The sequence below is a fragment of the Octopus sinensis genome, linkage group LG10 (genome assembly GCF_006345805.1).
Source record: "Octopus sinensis linkage group LG10, ASM634580v1, whole genome shotgun sequence".
Lineage (NCBI taxonomy): Eukaryota > Metazoa > Mollusca > Cephalopoda > Octopoda > Octopodidae > Octopus > Octopus sinensis.
This window is the reverse complement of record NC_043006.1, coordinates 54,826,491-54,842,287: the sequence shown is the minus strand read 5'-3', so window position 1 is coordinate 54,842,287 and position 15,797 is coordinate 54,826,491. Positions and strand designations below refer to the sequence as shown.

Below are 15,797 nucleotides of genomic sequence, written 5' to 3'. Positions count from 1 at the left end.
TCAGTTTCACTGATTGGCACCTTGGGTATTGTCTGGTATAGCCCTGAGCAAACCATCTATTGACATACTTACGTACCTATTTACTTACTTACCTACAGAACTGAATATATAAGTCATCAAAAGAACTTACCTTATTCCTTATAGTTATATCTACGCCGTGTTCAACAAGCCGTTTCACAACCTTCAGGTGACCAAATAAAGCAGCAGCATGGAGGACAGTTTCACCATTCTGCAGAGAGAACAATATGAAGGTAAGCTAAATAACAATAGTGCAAATTTGTATTGGTGGTGGTGGTGGTGGTAGTAGTACTAGTAGCAGCAGCAGCAGTGACATTTGACAAAATACATTGTGGTATTTGGTTATGTTATTTTATGTTCTGACATCAAATCTCATCTGGGTCTTTTTGCCTTTCATCCTTCCAAGGCTGGCAAAAATAAGTACTGAGAGGGGATTGAAGTAACTGACAATACTCTTGAACACAGGAATAAAAGAATATATGTGCATGCTCAACATGAACAAGGGCTCTTCCTCTATTTTCTTACTCTACATCAGTGGCTCTTAACCTGGATGGTAGCACCCTCTTGAAGAGTGTTGTAAGCTCATAAGAGGCAGCAAATATCACAGGCACTACAGGGGACTTTGGGTGTTTAGAGGATTCATGATTTTTGTAAGAAATAGCACATTTAAATCAAGTAAAATATTTATATTTGAAATACATTTTCAAAAAAAAAAATTATATTAGAATTAGATTATGAGTAGAACATTGTTTTCAGTAGTAGAAGTGGTGGTGGTGGTAGTAGTAATAGTAGTAGTAGTAGTAGTAGTAGTAGTAGTAGTAGTACGGGGTCATGCACTGTAAGTGTGCTGCTGCATCCACCATTTGATGGTGATTCCCTACTATTCTTGGCAGATGATATCTCTGCACCATTCAGACAACAGCCCTTTAACCCATGGGTTTGTTTGGGTAGTCATCGCTGGTGAGGGTTTTACAAGGTCAGAGTGCAAAGCCCACCCCAACCACTTTTGGTCACCCTTCACAGCACACAGAGAAAACGGGTCTATTCTTTGGCATGCTGGTCCCCACACAGCGCTAGAGCAACATGAAAAGAAGTGTTTTGCTCAAGAACACAACATGATTCCCAATCCAGAAATTGAACCCATGATCTAGCAATCATGAGTGCAACACCCTAACCACTGCACCACATGATATCAATGATATAACAAAGTAAATATCTATGGTTTTTGGAAGGCAGAGAAGTTGATGTTGTTAGCATTACCTCCCTCATATTCAGTGGGAAAAGGATTCACAGCATGGTAGCTAAATAGCAAAATATATTGCTGCCTTCTGAAGTAATTTCCATAAAAATTTAACATAGCAGATACTAATCCACATAAATACCTTAAAAAGCAGCACCTACTGTATGAAATAGTATATGGAAATATGGATAATAAATCATGGTGCAAAATTAGCTTTTATTAACATAAACTAGTAAGATTTTTTTCTCCTTTTAATAATATAATAATATAATAATAATAAAACATTGTGTACAGTGCTCAGGTGCACTACAACTCATCTAAAGTGTATGTATGGTACATAGGGTAATGTACAAGCGTCAGGAAAAGAACAGTGCATGAGTCATGACATGACATACACATGTGTATGAGTATGGAAGGGGGACAATTTGGTGTAGTTTCGGCGGATTTCGGAAAGCATGAGGGCCTTAAAAGATGCCTTTTGGTTTTGGTTTTTGCAAAACAGCAAGCAGGAAAGATATTTGTAAAAATGCATTCAGTAAAAGTGGGTGCTGAACTGTAAAGTTGCCAAAATAAACAAGCACCAGCTATATACTGGGGTCAAGTTAACTAACTAACCATATCCCCCTTTTTATAAATGCATATGGTGAATGAAGACAGAAATATTCATCCCCAGCTCATTTTTTAACCAAAGCATCCAGATTATTAAAATAGCAAAGAAAAACAAAGAGGGTTAGAAGACTAATGTTGAAAGAAACAGTGACCAGATAGGAAACAGAAACTTACAGGTAAAAGTCCAAGGTTACAATTATTCTTCAATAGTTCTTCAATAACATCAAGGTGACCTTTATGGCATGCCTTAAACAATGGGGTTGCTCCATCCTGAAAATATAAGAAATTTCAATTATAATGTGAAGTCATGAAGCATAGACCCTTCAGCATGTAGATTACTCTGTGAAATGTAATCCTTATTTATTCTCATTGTTTTGAATTAATCATGCCTTATCTTAGAGCTTTGAGAGTTAGATGATTGATTGATTGTTTTTAGGATAGGTGTGGGAGGCTGGATCTGACCAGTTTGAACATAAAACATGTAGAATATTTCGATTGAATAAGGATGGTTTAAATGCTAAATGGTAAAGGTGACAAACTACTGACAATAATGATACCGCTGCTGTGCTTGTTGATGTTTAACCCAGGTCAGCCCCGATTGAGCAAATCAAAAATATCCCAGCCGTCACCATCCTCTTTCATATTTTTTTTTTTTTTTTGCAGACATACTCTGTTTAGAAGTACATGGACTAATGTTTCATCCTTCCTTTTTAATTAAAGCAGTTGGATGCAATTTGAAAAAAGTTGGGCTGCTTGAACAACAACATAGGGGTTGCATCAGTGATAAGACATGATGTCAACAGATGTTGTGACATTAAGACTGACACCATGCTTAGTTACAAGGTGCATAGCGATAATATTTATATCTGTTGATGATTATGTAGTGTTAGGGTCCTTTTGTATCATAACAAATGCTGATAACTTTGATTATGTTCACAACATTTTCCATAAGATTATATTATAAAGTTCTAGTTGGTTGTTCAACAGATCATTGATTACAATCTCAGAAAGTCCATGAGATCAATTGCAAAAGATCTCCTTGTGCCAGAAGGAACAGTCAGAAATGTTGTCCATGAAGACATCAGATATAAGTCTTATATAATGAGGAAAGGTCAATTTGGCAAAAAAAGCAAAAGAAAATGACTACATGAGATCTAAAAGGTTCTTAGACAAACTGAAAAATCCAGCAGAAGAAGATTTGATTTGGTTTTTCACAAACAAGAAAAACTTCAACCAAGATCAAAAAGTTAACAGAAGAAATGACAGATGGTTATATGCAGATCCTTCTAAAGTTCCAAGTGCTATGGATACAAAATTTCCAGCAACTATCATGGTTTTAGGGGTTGTCAGCAATGAAGGACATGTGATGCTGCCTTACTTCTTTCCACAAGGCCTTAGACTTAACTCTGCCACCTACATTGAGGTCCTGGAAATAATTGTTAAGCCCTGGATAGACTGTGTATGTAACGGAAGGCCATATGTGTTTCAGTAAGACTCTGCACTATTACACATGGCTCTAGTAACACAGGAATGGACGGCTGAAAATTTTCATGATCACATAACCTCTAACATTTGGCCTAATTCCCTAGATCTCAATTCATTGGACTATTACATGTGGAGCATAGTTGAGAGAGAGGTTTATGAACATGCCCATAACACCAAAGATTGTTTGAAAGTTGCCATAGTCAGAGTAATGTCCAAAATGAACCAGGACCACTTGATTCGAGCATGTAGATGATTTAGATCTCATATAGAAGCAGTTGTTGGAGCTGAAGGTGGCTTTATTGAATAACATTATAGAAAAGAAGGTTTATTTTTATGCTCAAAGCATTTTTTGATAAATAAAGTTATTATCTGTTATTATATATCTGTTTCTTTATAAACATAAATCTGTCCTCAGATATCTTGCACACCCTGTATATTAATGCAGTAGTGTGGTTTAGAAGTTCACTTCATAAAACTGTGGTTCCAGTTGCAATTTCACTATGCAGCATTTCAAAGAAGTGTTTTCTTCCACAGCCCTGAGTTGATAGATAAGTAATTAACAAATTAAATTTAATAGAAAATGTGCATAAAATTACCTTTACCATAACAAATATAAGGTTGTCCGGAAAGTCTGTGCTGATTTTTAAAGGAAAGAAAAAGGTCAATAAATACTTGCCATTACATTTTTAATCAACCAAATATGAACCATTTTGTTGCACAATGCATTTCCACCTTTCCTTTACCTTGAAAATACCCTCTTCCCAGAATTGAGGTGGTTTCATGGCAAAGAATTCATCAAGGTATCTTTTTACGTCATCCAAAGAATTGAAATTTTTACCATTAAGACTATTCTGCAGAGACCTGAATAAGTGGAAATACAAAGGAGCAATATCTGGTGAATATGGAGGGTGGGGTAACACATCCCAGCGGAGCTGCAGCAATTTTTGTCTGGTTCCCAAAGCATCGAGTGCCGAAAATGAAGTTTCTTATCTTCCATTTTAAAGGGTTACAGAATTAACACATGTTATAGAAACATAAATGTTCTTCCACAAAAAGACAGCTTAAACTATGCTCTAAATGGAGCTGTAGTCAAATCCTATTTTACAGAGTCAACCATGTTCTAAAATAAGTCAAAAGGTAAGCTACTATAAATCGGCACAAACTTTCCAGACAACCCAATATAAGCCATTATTAAGAGATTAATCAACAGTGTTGAAACTGAAATTTTATGGTGTCTCATTACCTCTCGGGTGGAATCAATCTCGGCTCCATTTTCAAGCAGTTCTCGGGCAATCATTGCATGTCCCATCTGAGATGCAATCCATAATGGACTGGCTTGGTCCTAAAAAAAAGAAGATAGCTATTATTTACACACTCAAATAGAAGTTTAACATGAGACAATTAAAACTATTTAACTATTTCATACACACACACAATACACACATAGTTTTTAGTTAAGGTTTGTAACATCTTCTGATGTCACATGAAGAATCTAAGTTTTAGCTTGAAACTTGAGAAATACTTATAACTCAGAGTATATATGATAACTCTCTAAATATTTCATGTATTCCCTGATTGATTTCTAAGATGTGTTATCTTCAATTACTAACATATTGTTGTTATTTGTTCCTTTTCAAGCCATGTCTGGCTCATAAGGGCTGGTTTCTCAGTTTCATTGGTGTATAGGTTCCCCACCTGGACAGGACGCTGGTCTGTCACAGGTGAGCTGCTAAATGCAAGAGGAAAGAGTGAGAGAAAGTTGTGGCGAAAGAGTCAGCAGAAGTTCACCATTGCCTTCTACCAGAGATGTGTGGAGCTTAGGTGTTTCACTCATAAACACACACAACGCCCGGTCTGAGATTCGAACCAGCAATCTCTCAACCACAAGTCTGCTGCTCTAGCCACTAGGCCATGTGCCTCCACAATTATTAATATACTCGACTATAATCAGAAGAAAGCTATTCAGATGATAAGCTCACTGAAGTTTTAATAGGAAGCTTTTGGTTCTGTCATACTGCATCCTGGGTTCAAAACCTGACTCACAATGGGCGTATGAATCCTACCCCAGCTGAATCAAGTTATTTGATCCACTATCAACAGCTGAAGTCCTGAGTCAACATATGAGACTGACTGTCAATGTAAAAAGTTTATATTTTGTTTTTGCTTATTCACTCACTTCTGATCTCTCTCTCTCTCTCTCTCTCTCTCTCTCTCTCTCTCTCTCTCTCTCTCTCTCTCTCTCTCTCTCTCTTCTCTCTCTCTCTCTCTCTTCTCTCTCTCTCTCTCTCTCTCTCTCTGTTATATGCAGGCATGCTTGTGCAGTTAAAGCATTTACTTTACAACCATGTAGTTTTGAGTTTTAACCCATGTATGGTACCATGGGTGTCTTCTACTCGTCCCAGGCTGATCATAGCTTTGTGAGACAAATTTGGTATGTGGAAATGATGTGTGAGTGTGTGTGTGTGTAAGAGAGAGAGAGAGAGAGTATGTTTTTTGCTGATGTATTTCAATGAAAGATGTAAACATCAGTGAGGAAACTGATGGATTGGCACTTTCGAACTAAAACAGCCCATAGTATTTGCCTTATTTTCACAGATTTTCTTCAGCAGGGTGAGCAGCAGAAGTGTTAATGTCACCCCACCACCTGCTGAAGAGGATTGGCATGCAACAGCCCTGTGCTGGTGCCACATAGAAAGCACCTGTGCTGGCTCCACATAAGAAGCACCCATGCCAGCCCCACATAATAGCACCTGTGCCAGTGCCATGTAAAACACCCAGTACACTCTGTAAAGTGGTTGGGATTAGGAAAGGCATCCAGCCATAGAAACCAAGCCAAAACAGACAATTGGAGCCTGGTTCAGCTCTCTGGCTGGACACCTCCTGTCAAACCATCCAACCCATGCCATCATGGAAAAAGGGCATTAAAGGATGTTGATGATGGTCCCCAGGTCACTCTCATTATGGTAGTGGACCTGTGGTTGACTTGTTGAAAACCTATAACCATTGATGGTTATAGGTTATCACAAAACATGATATAAAATAAACAAATAGATAAATATAAATACCTTTCGTTTTATATTTACATCGGCCCCTTTCGATAACAAATATTTCAACATTTTTACGTGACCATTTTGAGCAGCTATAAATAAAGAGGTGGCGCCATCAACCATCTGTGCATGGATATCAGCTCCTCTCAATAATAATTCTTCAACAACATCTAAGTGGTTACATTGGCAAGCAACAAACAGAGGGGTACCACCATCCTGAAATTGGAATTTAAAAAAGAAAAAGAAACAAAAATGTAGAGTAAGTCAACCTACAAAAATATCCTGTGCAATGGGAGAATGGACATTCTATATGGCAAATATCCAATAAAATAAACCACCACCAAAATTTCAGGCTTTGTGCCTATGGTAGAAAGGATTATTATAATAATTACTATCGTTATTATCATCATCATTATTATTATTATTAATGCAGCAGAAATGTTACCATGCTGGGCAAAATGCATAACATTTTGTCCACCTTTACATTATGAGTTCAGATTCCATCAAAACTGACTCTGCCTTTCATTTTTCGGGGTCGATAAAATAAGTACTAGTTATGCACTGGGGTTGATGTAATTGACTTATCCCATACCCTAAAATTGCAGGCCAAAATTTGAAATCATTCTTCTTCTTCTTCTCCTCCTCCTCGTCGTCACAGTTGTCATCATTGTCGTCATCGTCATCATTATTATTATTATTAAGGGGGCAAGCTGGCAGAATCATTAGCATGCCAGGCAAAATACTTTGCGGCATTTCATCTGTCACCACATTCTGAGTTCAAATTCCACCGAGATCAACTTTGCCTTTCATCCTTTCGGGGTCAATATATTAAGTACCAGTTGAGCACTGGGGTTGATGTAATCGACTATCCCCATTCCCCAAATTTCAGGCCTTGTGCCTATAGTAAAAAAAGGATTATTATTATTATTATTATTATTATTATTATTATTATTATTAAGGGTGGTGAGCTGACAGAATCATTAGCACATCGGGTGAAAGGTTCAATGGTATTTCAGCTGTTGCTACATTCTGAATTCAAATTCTGCTGAGGTCAACTTTGCCTTTCATCCTTTTGGGGTCGATAAATTAAGTACCATTCAAGTACTGGGGTCGACGTAATCAACAATCCCCCTCCCCACAAATTTCAGGCCTTGTGCCTATAGTAGAAAGTATTATTATAATTACTACTACTACTACTACTACTATAAGCATAAGGCCTGAAATTTCGGAGAGAGGGATAATCAATTACATCAACTGGAGTTGATGTAATCAGCTGGTACATATTTTACCAACCCTCAGAAGGATGAAGGGAAAAGTTGACCTTGTCCAATGTTCTGTAGAGTGGGACTGAACCTGAAACCCCACAGTTAGGAAGCAAACTTCTGAATCATACAGCCATACCTACATCTTCATGAATAAAATATTATTATTCTTGTTTAAAGAGATTTGATCATTGTTGAATTTCATTTATTTTTATTTATGCGCCCTTTTCAAGCCTAGCCAGGCTCATGGGCCCGGTTTCCTGGTTTCTACGGCATATGTGTTGCCCCCAGCTGGACGGGACGCCAGTCCATCGCAACGTTACTCAAAAAACAGGAAGAAAGAATGAGAGAAAGTTGGGGCGAAAGAGTACAACAGGGGTTGCCACCAACCCCTGCCAGAGCCTCGTGGAGCTTTAGGTGTTTTCGCTCAATAAACACACACAACACCTGGTCTGGGAATCAAAGCCGCGATCCTCTGACCATGAGTCCACTGCCCTAACCACTGGACCATTGCGTCTCCATACCAATAAATTATTTCAGGTTGACAATTTCAGTTCAAAATATTGATTTCCTATACATTTAGTATTCCTTAACAAACTGTTTTCTCTTCTCTTCTTTCTTTACCTGCTTTTCTGCCCACACATGTAGGAAAGAACTTTAGTGCCTTACTAAAAAGCAGTTCTCATTCATTGCTTCTTAGGATAGCAGTCCCAACATGCTGCTTAGTTTAACATAACCACCAGGAATCAAGATTTTGAGTGCTTTTATCAAAATTTACATTGTTTCAAGCATCTGGGTCAGACACCTGGTCTCCACCCCTGTTTGTTTTGTGGATATTGATCTGCAGATGTTCAGGTTAGGCTTCAGTGGCATCATTTTCACCAGTCTGAGAGTGTGATGGGCAAAGATCTAAGGTCCATTCCTCCTAGCTTAGTTCATTCCTCCTGCCTAAGCCATAAAACAAAACTTAGAATTGAAACAAACAGCATAGAAATTAAATTCAGGTTGTACCATCTAGAACTTTCCACCATACATTACCACATGACACAACACCAGACTATTCTGCCATGGCTATCCATATAAATATGATCTATAAAACAAAAAATACTTACAAAACTAGCCAAATCTACTGGTGCACCACTTTCCAGTAAGACTTTCACAATATCCAAGAAACCACCTTGAGCAGCAAAAAACAAAGCACAGGTGCCAGTCTGAAAATAAATGAAAATAAAAGGATCAGAAAAGAGCATTATTTATTTTAAGCAATTTACCATTTTTGCATGGTGAGAATGGAGCAATTGTTGTGATTCAAGCAAGTTGATCCAGCAAGTCTATGATTAAAAATGTTCTGGCTGTGATGTTTTTTGCAGTCATAGTTTATCTTAGGCTAAACCTTCAAACATGTCTTTATATTTTAAAGTCTTTCATGGATATATTTCTTATGAAATACAATTTTTTACCATCTCCAATCTATGGGCTGTGGCCATGCTGGAGCACCACCATTACTGTTGCTATGGTTGATCTTGGATGATATCCTTATTTGTATTTCTTGCCACAGCAGAGTTTGTCTGGGATCACAGGTAATAGAACAACTTGGTGTTTCATGAATACATTTCAGAATGCACTTTCTTGAATACACTGTAAATGTGCTTTAATTAATTTTTTTAAATAATCAAAACTTATTAAGTTAGTACTTGGAACATAACATCACAAAAGGTTCTTATATAAAATCATGATGGAAGGGTGAAATTTGAATATTAACACTTTAATGCAAAGGGCCTTGTTTAAAAATCAGAGACACCCTCAAGAAGATTAGAAGGGTGTGATTTGAGGAAGATTTGGTTGATATTTGCAGCAAGCTGAGCAACACAGTAGCTCCATCGATGGTTTGATTGTAGAAGTTCACATTACAATTGGTTGCTCTTCCTGCTACTGACTATTCAACTGTGAAGTTGAGTAAAAAATGAAGCAAGCAGTGTTATGTGCTTTTTTTTTTTTTATTCAAGGGCAGTTGTAGGGTTTAAAGCAGTCATGGGTAACCTGCAGTATGCAGGACTTTCTGAATGGCACACTTATTGCCCTTGCCTAGTTTAAAGTCTTAACTATTAAGTCAACAATTCAACAATTTAACTTCATTCGGATTTTTCTAGTCACAGGCAGAAACATGAGTGTGTCTGTGTGCATGCGTATGCATGCATGGATGACAGTCTTTGTGTGTGCATGAGTGTGTGTGTGTGTGTGTGTGTGTGTGAGAGAGAGAGAGAGAGAGAGAGAGAGAGAGAGAGAGAGAGAGAGAGAGAGAGAGAGAGAGAGTGGGCCCACACACAATGTCTGAACTTGCTATTTATAAACATGCATTACTGTTATGAAGAAATTATAGAATTTAGTACTTTTCTTGTCAAACTTAACATCTACCATTCCTTAAGTAGCCGCTAATGTCATCACATTCAATTCCTTCTCCCTTGCCTAGCAACTAATTTTGTTCTAAGTACAAAGCAACTCAACTTGCAACTTTACAGATATTGAAGTTTTTTTTAATTTCAGGGGATGAATTCTAAGATAGTTTGAAGGACAAGAACAGCTGATTCAATTGACCCCTTCATTAGTAATTACTTTATCATCCTTATGAATAAATAATATTACAAACCTTATATTGATATCTGATGGTAGGTATTTACACAGAAAATGCACAGATGATGTGAGTTACATATAAATTATATAAATATTCGATAATGACATTTGCTTTACTTAGTATTCAACAAACCTGGATTATTTACATTATTTACATTACATTCCTCATCTCTTAAATATAGAACTGTATAAATCTGCATTATATTAAATATCTGCTTACATTTTCAAAATATTAGTCCTTCTCATACTTACTTAGACATTAACCCTTTAGTATTTAAACCGGCCATATCCGGCCAAAAATAGTTAATCTGTTTTATGTTCATACTGACCAGATCCAGGCTCTCACACCTACCCTACAATGTTATTCTACATTAAGTAATTACACCATCAAGATCTTGAACATATGAGATAATGCATGATTAATTCAAATCAATGGGAATCAACAGGCATTATGTTTGATTGAATAATCTGAACACTAAAGGGTTAAACCTATACCTCTCTACATTATTTCATCAAAGCCAAAAATCACTTCACAGTTTGTGAAGTTTTTCGGCTTTAATAAAAGAGTATTTTAGTCTACCTTTGGAATTCAAGTACTATTTTCCCACCTTGTTTAGCACCTATGTACTTACTTATATGTGTGTTGTGTGCACATGCATGTGCATGTGTGTGTGTGTGTGTGTAACCCAATAATTCTGCATATGTCTACATACATCAATAATTCATGTTTGTTTTTTCCCATTCATTTTAATCCTTTCCAATGTTATCACAAAGAAATATTTTTATGATAGTCTTTTATGGGTTTTTTTTCTTTGTCTTTTTTTAGTTCTATTCTTCCTTTACAGCTTTTGTTTATCATTTTTGAAATTTGAATCTATTTACCTCTTTTGAGACATATGACAATGGAGTGCCAAATCCTGGATATGACTTTAACCTGTATCCAGTAGTGGGTCTTTGGTTCAGGAGTTTCAGGACTTTTGACAAGAGTAGAACCACCTCTTAGTTCCTATTGTTCCTAGGTCTCCTCTGACCCAGAGTAATGACACCTGCCAGGGTCCTCCTGGCCATGAGTTAGATAGCATGTAACTACCCAAGCCTGGTTACGTTAATATCATGTGATGCAGCAGGATGTGGATTTTTCAGCAAATGAACTTATCGAATCAATGATAAATATAGACCAGATGCTCGGCAGATGAACAAATAATAAAGTTTCAATGGCCAATTCAGTTAGCAAACCACTGCTTTCATTTATAGTCGTGATTTGTGCAGATGAGATATTTCAGCTAGTGAAAGACCAATGTGACTAAAATCCAAGCCAGAGGTTCATGCTGCATTGTTTGATTGGGATATCTGGCATGGGCAAGTTTCCCAACCAGATGATGTTGGCTGAGTTGTAAAATATGAACTCGTCTGACAACCCAATATATCTTTCTACATACAAATCAATTCTATATCTCTCTATGTACACCAATCATTCCACATTGCCTACATATACCAATAATTATACATCTCTCTTCACATGCCTATAACTTGATTTTTTTCACAACATAACTCAATAATTCTACATCCCTCTACAGAACCCAGTAATTCTATACCTGTCTACATGAAGAAAGTAATCTTAGACCTTTCAAACTCACTTAAAATTCAACCCTAACAGTATCTATATTACAACCTCTCTGTCAGAAGTTAGTGTTATGGGTGTGTGCATAAGGGGAGGAATTATTCACACACACAAAATGTCCCACAACTCTTCATAACCCTTACTGGATTGTTACAAATCACTGAAAAGTTATTCAATGAAGAAATTTTAAATAGACATTCACATCTACTTATTTTGACATTTTTAAAATTAAGAAGGCTATAGCCACTTCATCCACATATGGTTTTTTTTTAACTAATCAGAAATTTTAGGTAAAACAAGTAGTCTGTGAGCCCTTGTCTTTTGTATGTTAACCAGAACACATGATCACATTAGATCCATTTTTATGTGTGTTATTTTAGCTATCAGAAATTTTATCAATTCAGAAGCTTGTTGCATGTGGAGCCTAGATTTGACTTAAGGAAGGTGAAAATTCACTGCCATCTTTCTTCTTTTATCTCACTTGACATCAGACATGTCTCCTTTTCTAATGTTTGCAATTATGACTAAGCTATCTGATTCTCTCTCTCTCTCTTTAACCAAATTAATTTCTCAACTAAAACCAGCTCCTACTAGTTTAAAACACAAACTATTTACGTTCATTTGTTGCTGCTGATCACAAACTCATATTTGACTTTACAACATAAAAAAAAAACATATTTTGAAATATTTATTTCTACAATATGAATTATCTAATTGACTTTTCGATGTACATTTTCACAAACACACATAAACTTTGCCTTGGTTGATTATCGGAAATAAAGATTTTTTTTATTTTTAGTTTTTCTGCTGTGTTTTAAACTCCTGCATTCTTGTTGTATTCTTGGCTCTGAATTTCGTTCTATTTTGACCTGTATTGACAAACCATGTGCTATGTAATTAATATTGCATTACACTATCAATAAGATCTGTCAAACTCTATTACTGTTGGTATTTAGGAAACAAAAGGAAAAATTATAAACAGCAAATTATTGTTGTTACATCGACAAACAATCTTTTATTATCTTAAAAAGTCATTAACATCATAACTCCCCATTTCCTGTTGTTCTGAAATCAATTTGGTTAATTATTCACTAATGGGACTGATAATGTACAACCAAACAGAAACCAAAAAACACAGACATTTGATGTTCTGTTCATTTTCTCTCTCCCTCCTCTCTCTCTCTCTTTCTCTCTCTCTCACTGTACATGTGTGTGTGTGTGTGTGTGTGTTGATGTGTACGTTGTTGTTGCTACTGTTATTTATCTTCAGGTCAAGCCTAATCTAGAAGACATGTATAGCAAAGGCGTCTTGTTGGGATCATCCCACTTTTTGAGGGGGTATCTACCATCATCATTTAATGTCCATACTCCATGCTGGTATGGGTTGGATGGGTGTACAGCTTATCTAATGTATCCTCTTTTTAAAGATGACCTGAGGGAAATTTGACTGTTATTTCTATCCGGTTAAGTGAATGCACAAAAGATCTTTCATTGGCTCGTATGTATGTACGTGTGTATGTGTGTGCATGCATGTGCTTGTGTGTGTGTATGTGTGTATGTGTGTGTATGCATGCATGTGTATGTGTGTGCATGTGTATGTGTGTGTGTGCATGTGTGCAAGTGTGAATATACACACACGCACACACACACACACATGTATTTACGTTTGCATGGTTGTAGGAAAAAATTAGCAAGAACAAGAAAAGGTTGGAAGAAGTTCAGGAGTTGAGTTGCTATTCTTGTTAACAACAAAAGACCTCTCTTTCCCCCCTCCACTCTTTGCCCCACTTCCCCCTCTCTCTCTGCAAAAAAAGCAAACTGTATGAAGCTTGTGAAAGACGTATAATGTTGCACTGTAGCAAAAGATCTGCACAGATTTATTTTTCTCACTTGTTGGCTCTGGAGAAAAAGGGTAGTGCCAAAGACCTCTGCAGGCCTTCTTAGACTGGTGAGATTGATAATGCTATAAATGATCCCCTTGAAATTTCATAAGTCAAAAGACATGAGCAGGGAAGGAATTCCAAAGGACCATTGTCACGGAGTGAGGGTGCACAGTAAGTGTAATAAGAGAGGAAAAAAGGGAGATGGGAATGCCTGAGTTGAGACTACATGAGCTCAGCCAGTTCTGGAGAGCAGAGGCCATTATAAGCAAGAAATATGTTGAGTTAAAGCAGTTGGATGTGTAACATTAAGACTTTTTGTGTTCTTAGCTAAAATTAAATGCACTTAGTTTCGGTTGATTTTTGAAAATAGTTAAGAATTTTGAGGGATTTAATGAAATAAATAACACACACACACACACTTACATTCTCACAGCAGATATTATTGTCATCATCATTTAACATCTACTTTTCCAAGCTTGCATGGGTCAGACAGAATTTATTAAAGCAGATTTTCTACAGCTGGATATCCTTCCTGTTGCTAACTCTCGCTTATTTCCAAGAAATGTAATATTTCCCCATGGTCAGACATGTTTTTCACAGAACTATATATATATACATACATGTGTGTGTGTGTGTGTGATGGGCTGCTTTCAGTTCCCATCAACCAATTCCACTCACAAGCTCTTGGTCAACCCAGGCCTCAGTAGAAGACACTAGCCCAAGGTGTAGCACAGTGGGACAAAACCACAAAACCCAAGAGCACATGACTGAGAAGTAAGCTTCTTGAGCACACAGCATCACACACACACACCACAAAGGTATACACCAGACACAACACACCGTACACATAAATCATATACAGACACACACAATACATCCTGCAGACAAAATTATGATCACACACAGGTATACACCACACAAACACACACACATATACACACACACACAGCAGTGCAGATGAAATGGCGTATTTATTCAGTGCCAGCTCTGTGGCAATGCAGCAGTAGAGAGATAAATAACAAAATATTGACAAAGTGCAACGCAAAAAGAACTATTGGGTGTAGTTTCATCAAAAAGTTAGAGCCAGGCGCTAACAAAAGATACATAAATAAACAAGATTGTGACAAATAACTGTTAATGAATTGGTAAGGTGTGATACAAACTTTTATCTCCATGAACATTGGTTCAATGATTTATTTACGTTTCAAGTCAGACAGTTGGCAGTGACTGTGGCAGGCAGAGTAAACAAAATAAAAATATTATATTATATCATATTATATAAAATATGATATCACAAAACTTTAAATGATCCGCAGGCTGTAGGCTTCAATTTCGTTAGTTATTGCCCAAATGATGAATTAGCAAGGGAACATCTATGTAGTTACCCAACCTACTAGAAATAGCAACTAAATCTCATCTCAAATCCTGCATCCTCATATCAAATTCTATGTCATCATCCCCATCATTGTCATCATCATCTTCATTGTTTTCCTCCTCATCATCATTTCACGTCTATTTTCCATGCTGGCATGGGTTAGATGAGTTGTCAGGCTCTGAGTCATTTCATATTGGGAGCTATTACTCCAAAAGATTGTTGTTCATAAATGTCATGGGATCTGGTTTCCACAGCTGGATGCCCTATCTATAGCCAACTACTTTACAGAGTGTATTACGTACATTTTCTTGTGATAGCAACACTAGAGTACTCGGTGATCTAAGGCAAATGGGCCGAGGAAAGGAAAAGGACAGGAAGCAATGATAGCAGGAAAACCCGAAATAGGTAGTTGAGGTAGAGAGATAGGAGTGTATGTGTAAAGAGTACACAAACGTCTTAGGATGATCATTGAAAGGGTCGAAGGAACAAGAGTATGATGGGAAAGGCAGAGGTGAACAAAGATATGGTTGGGTAATGCAATAAAGACAAAATTAGGGGTTGAACAGCAATAGAGATGACCCAGAAGGAGTGAGAGTGCTAGCTGTAAGTAGTACGGCAGAGTGAAG

General features: G+C 37.0%; 1 protein-coding gene across 3 annotated transcripts in view; it reads right to left on the bottom strand.

Annotated features, from left to right (window-relative positions):
• The window catches only part of LOC115216466 (ankyrin repeat domain-containing protein 29-like), a 145,179-nt gene that overhangs the window by 3,125 nt on the left and 126,257 nt on the right, over positions 1 to 15,797 (bottom strand). For all 3 annotated transcript variants that reach the window (XM_029785828.2, XM_029785829.2, XM_029785827.2), the window contains exons 4-8: positions 8,774 to 8,872; positions 6,418 to 6,615; positions 4,596 to 4,694; positions 2,042 to 2,137; positions 131 to 229 (exon numbers count right to left, since the gene is read on the bottom strand). In XM_029785828.2, coding sequence (XP_029641688.1) covers positions 131 to 229; positions 2,042 to 2,137; positions 4,596 to 4,694; positions 6,418 to 6,615; positions 8,774 to 8,872 — 591 coding nt within the window. The remainder of the gene's footprint in view (positions 1 to 130; positions 230 to 2,041; positions 2,138 to 4,595; positions 4,695 to 6,417; positions 6,616 to 8,773; positions 8,873 to 15,797) is intronic.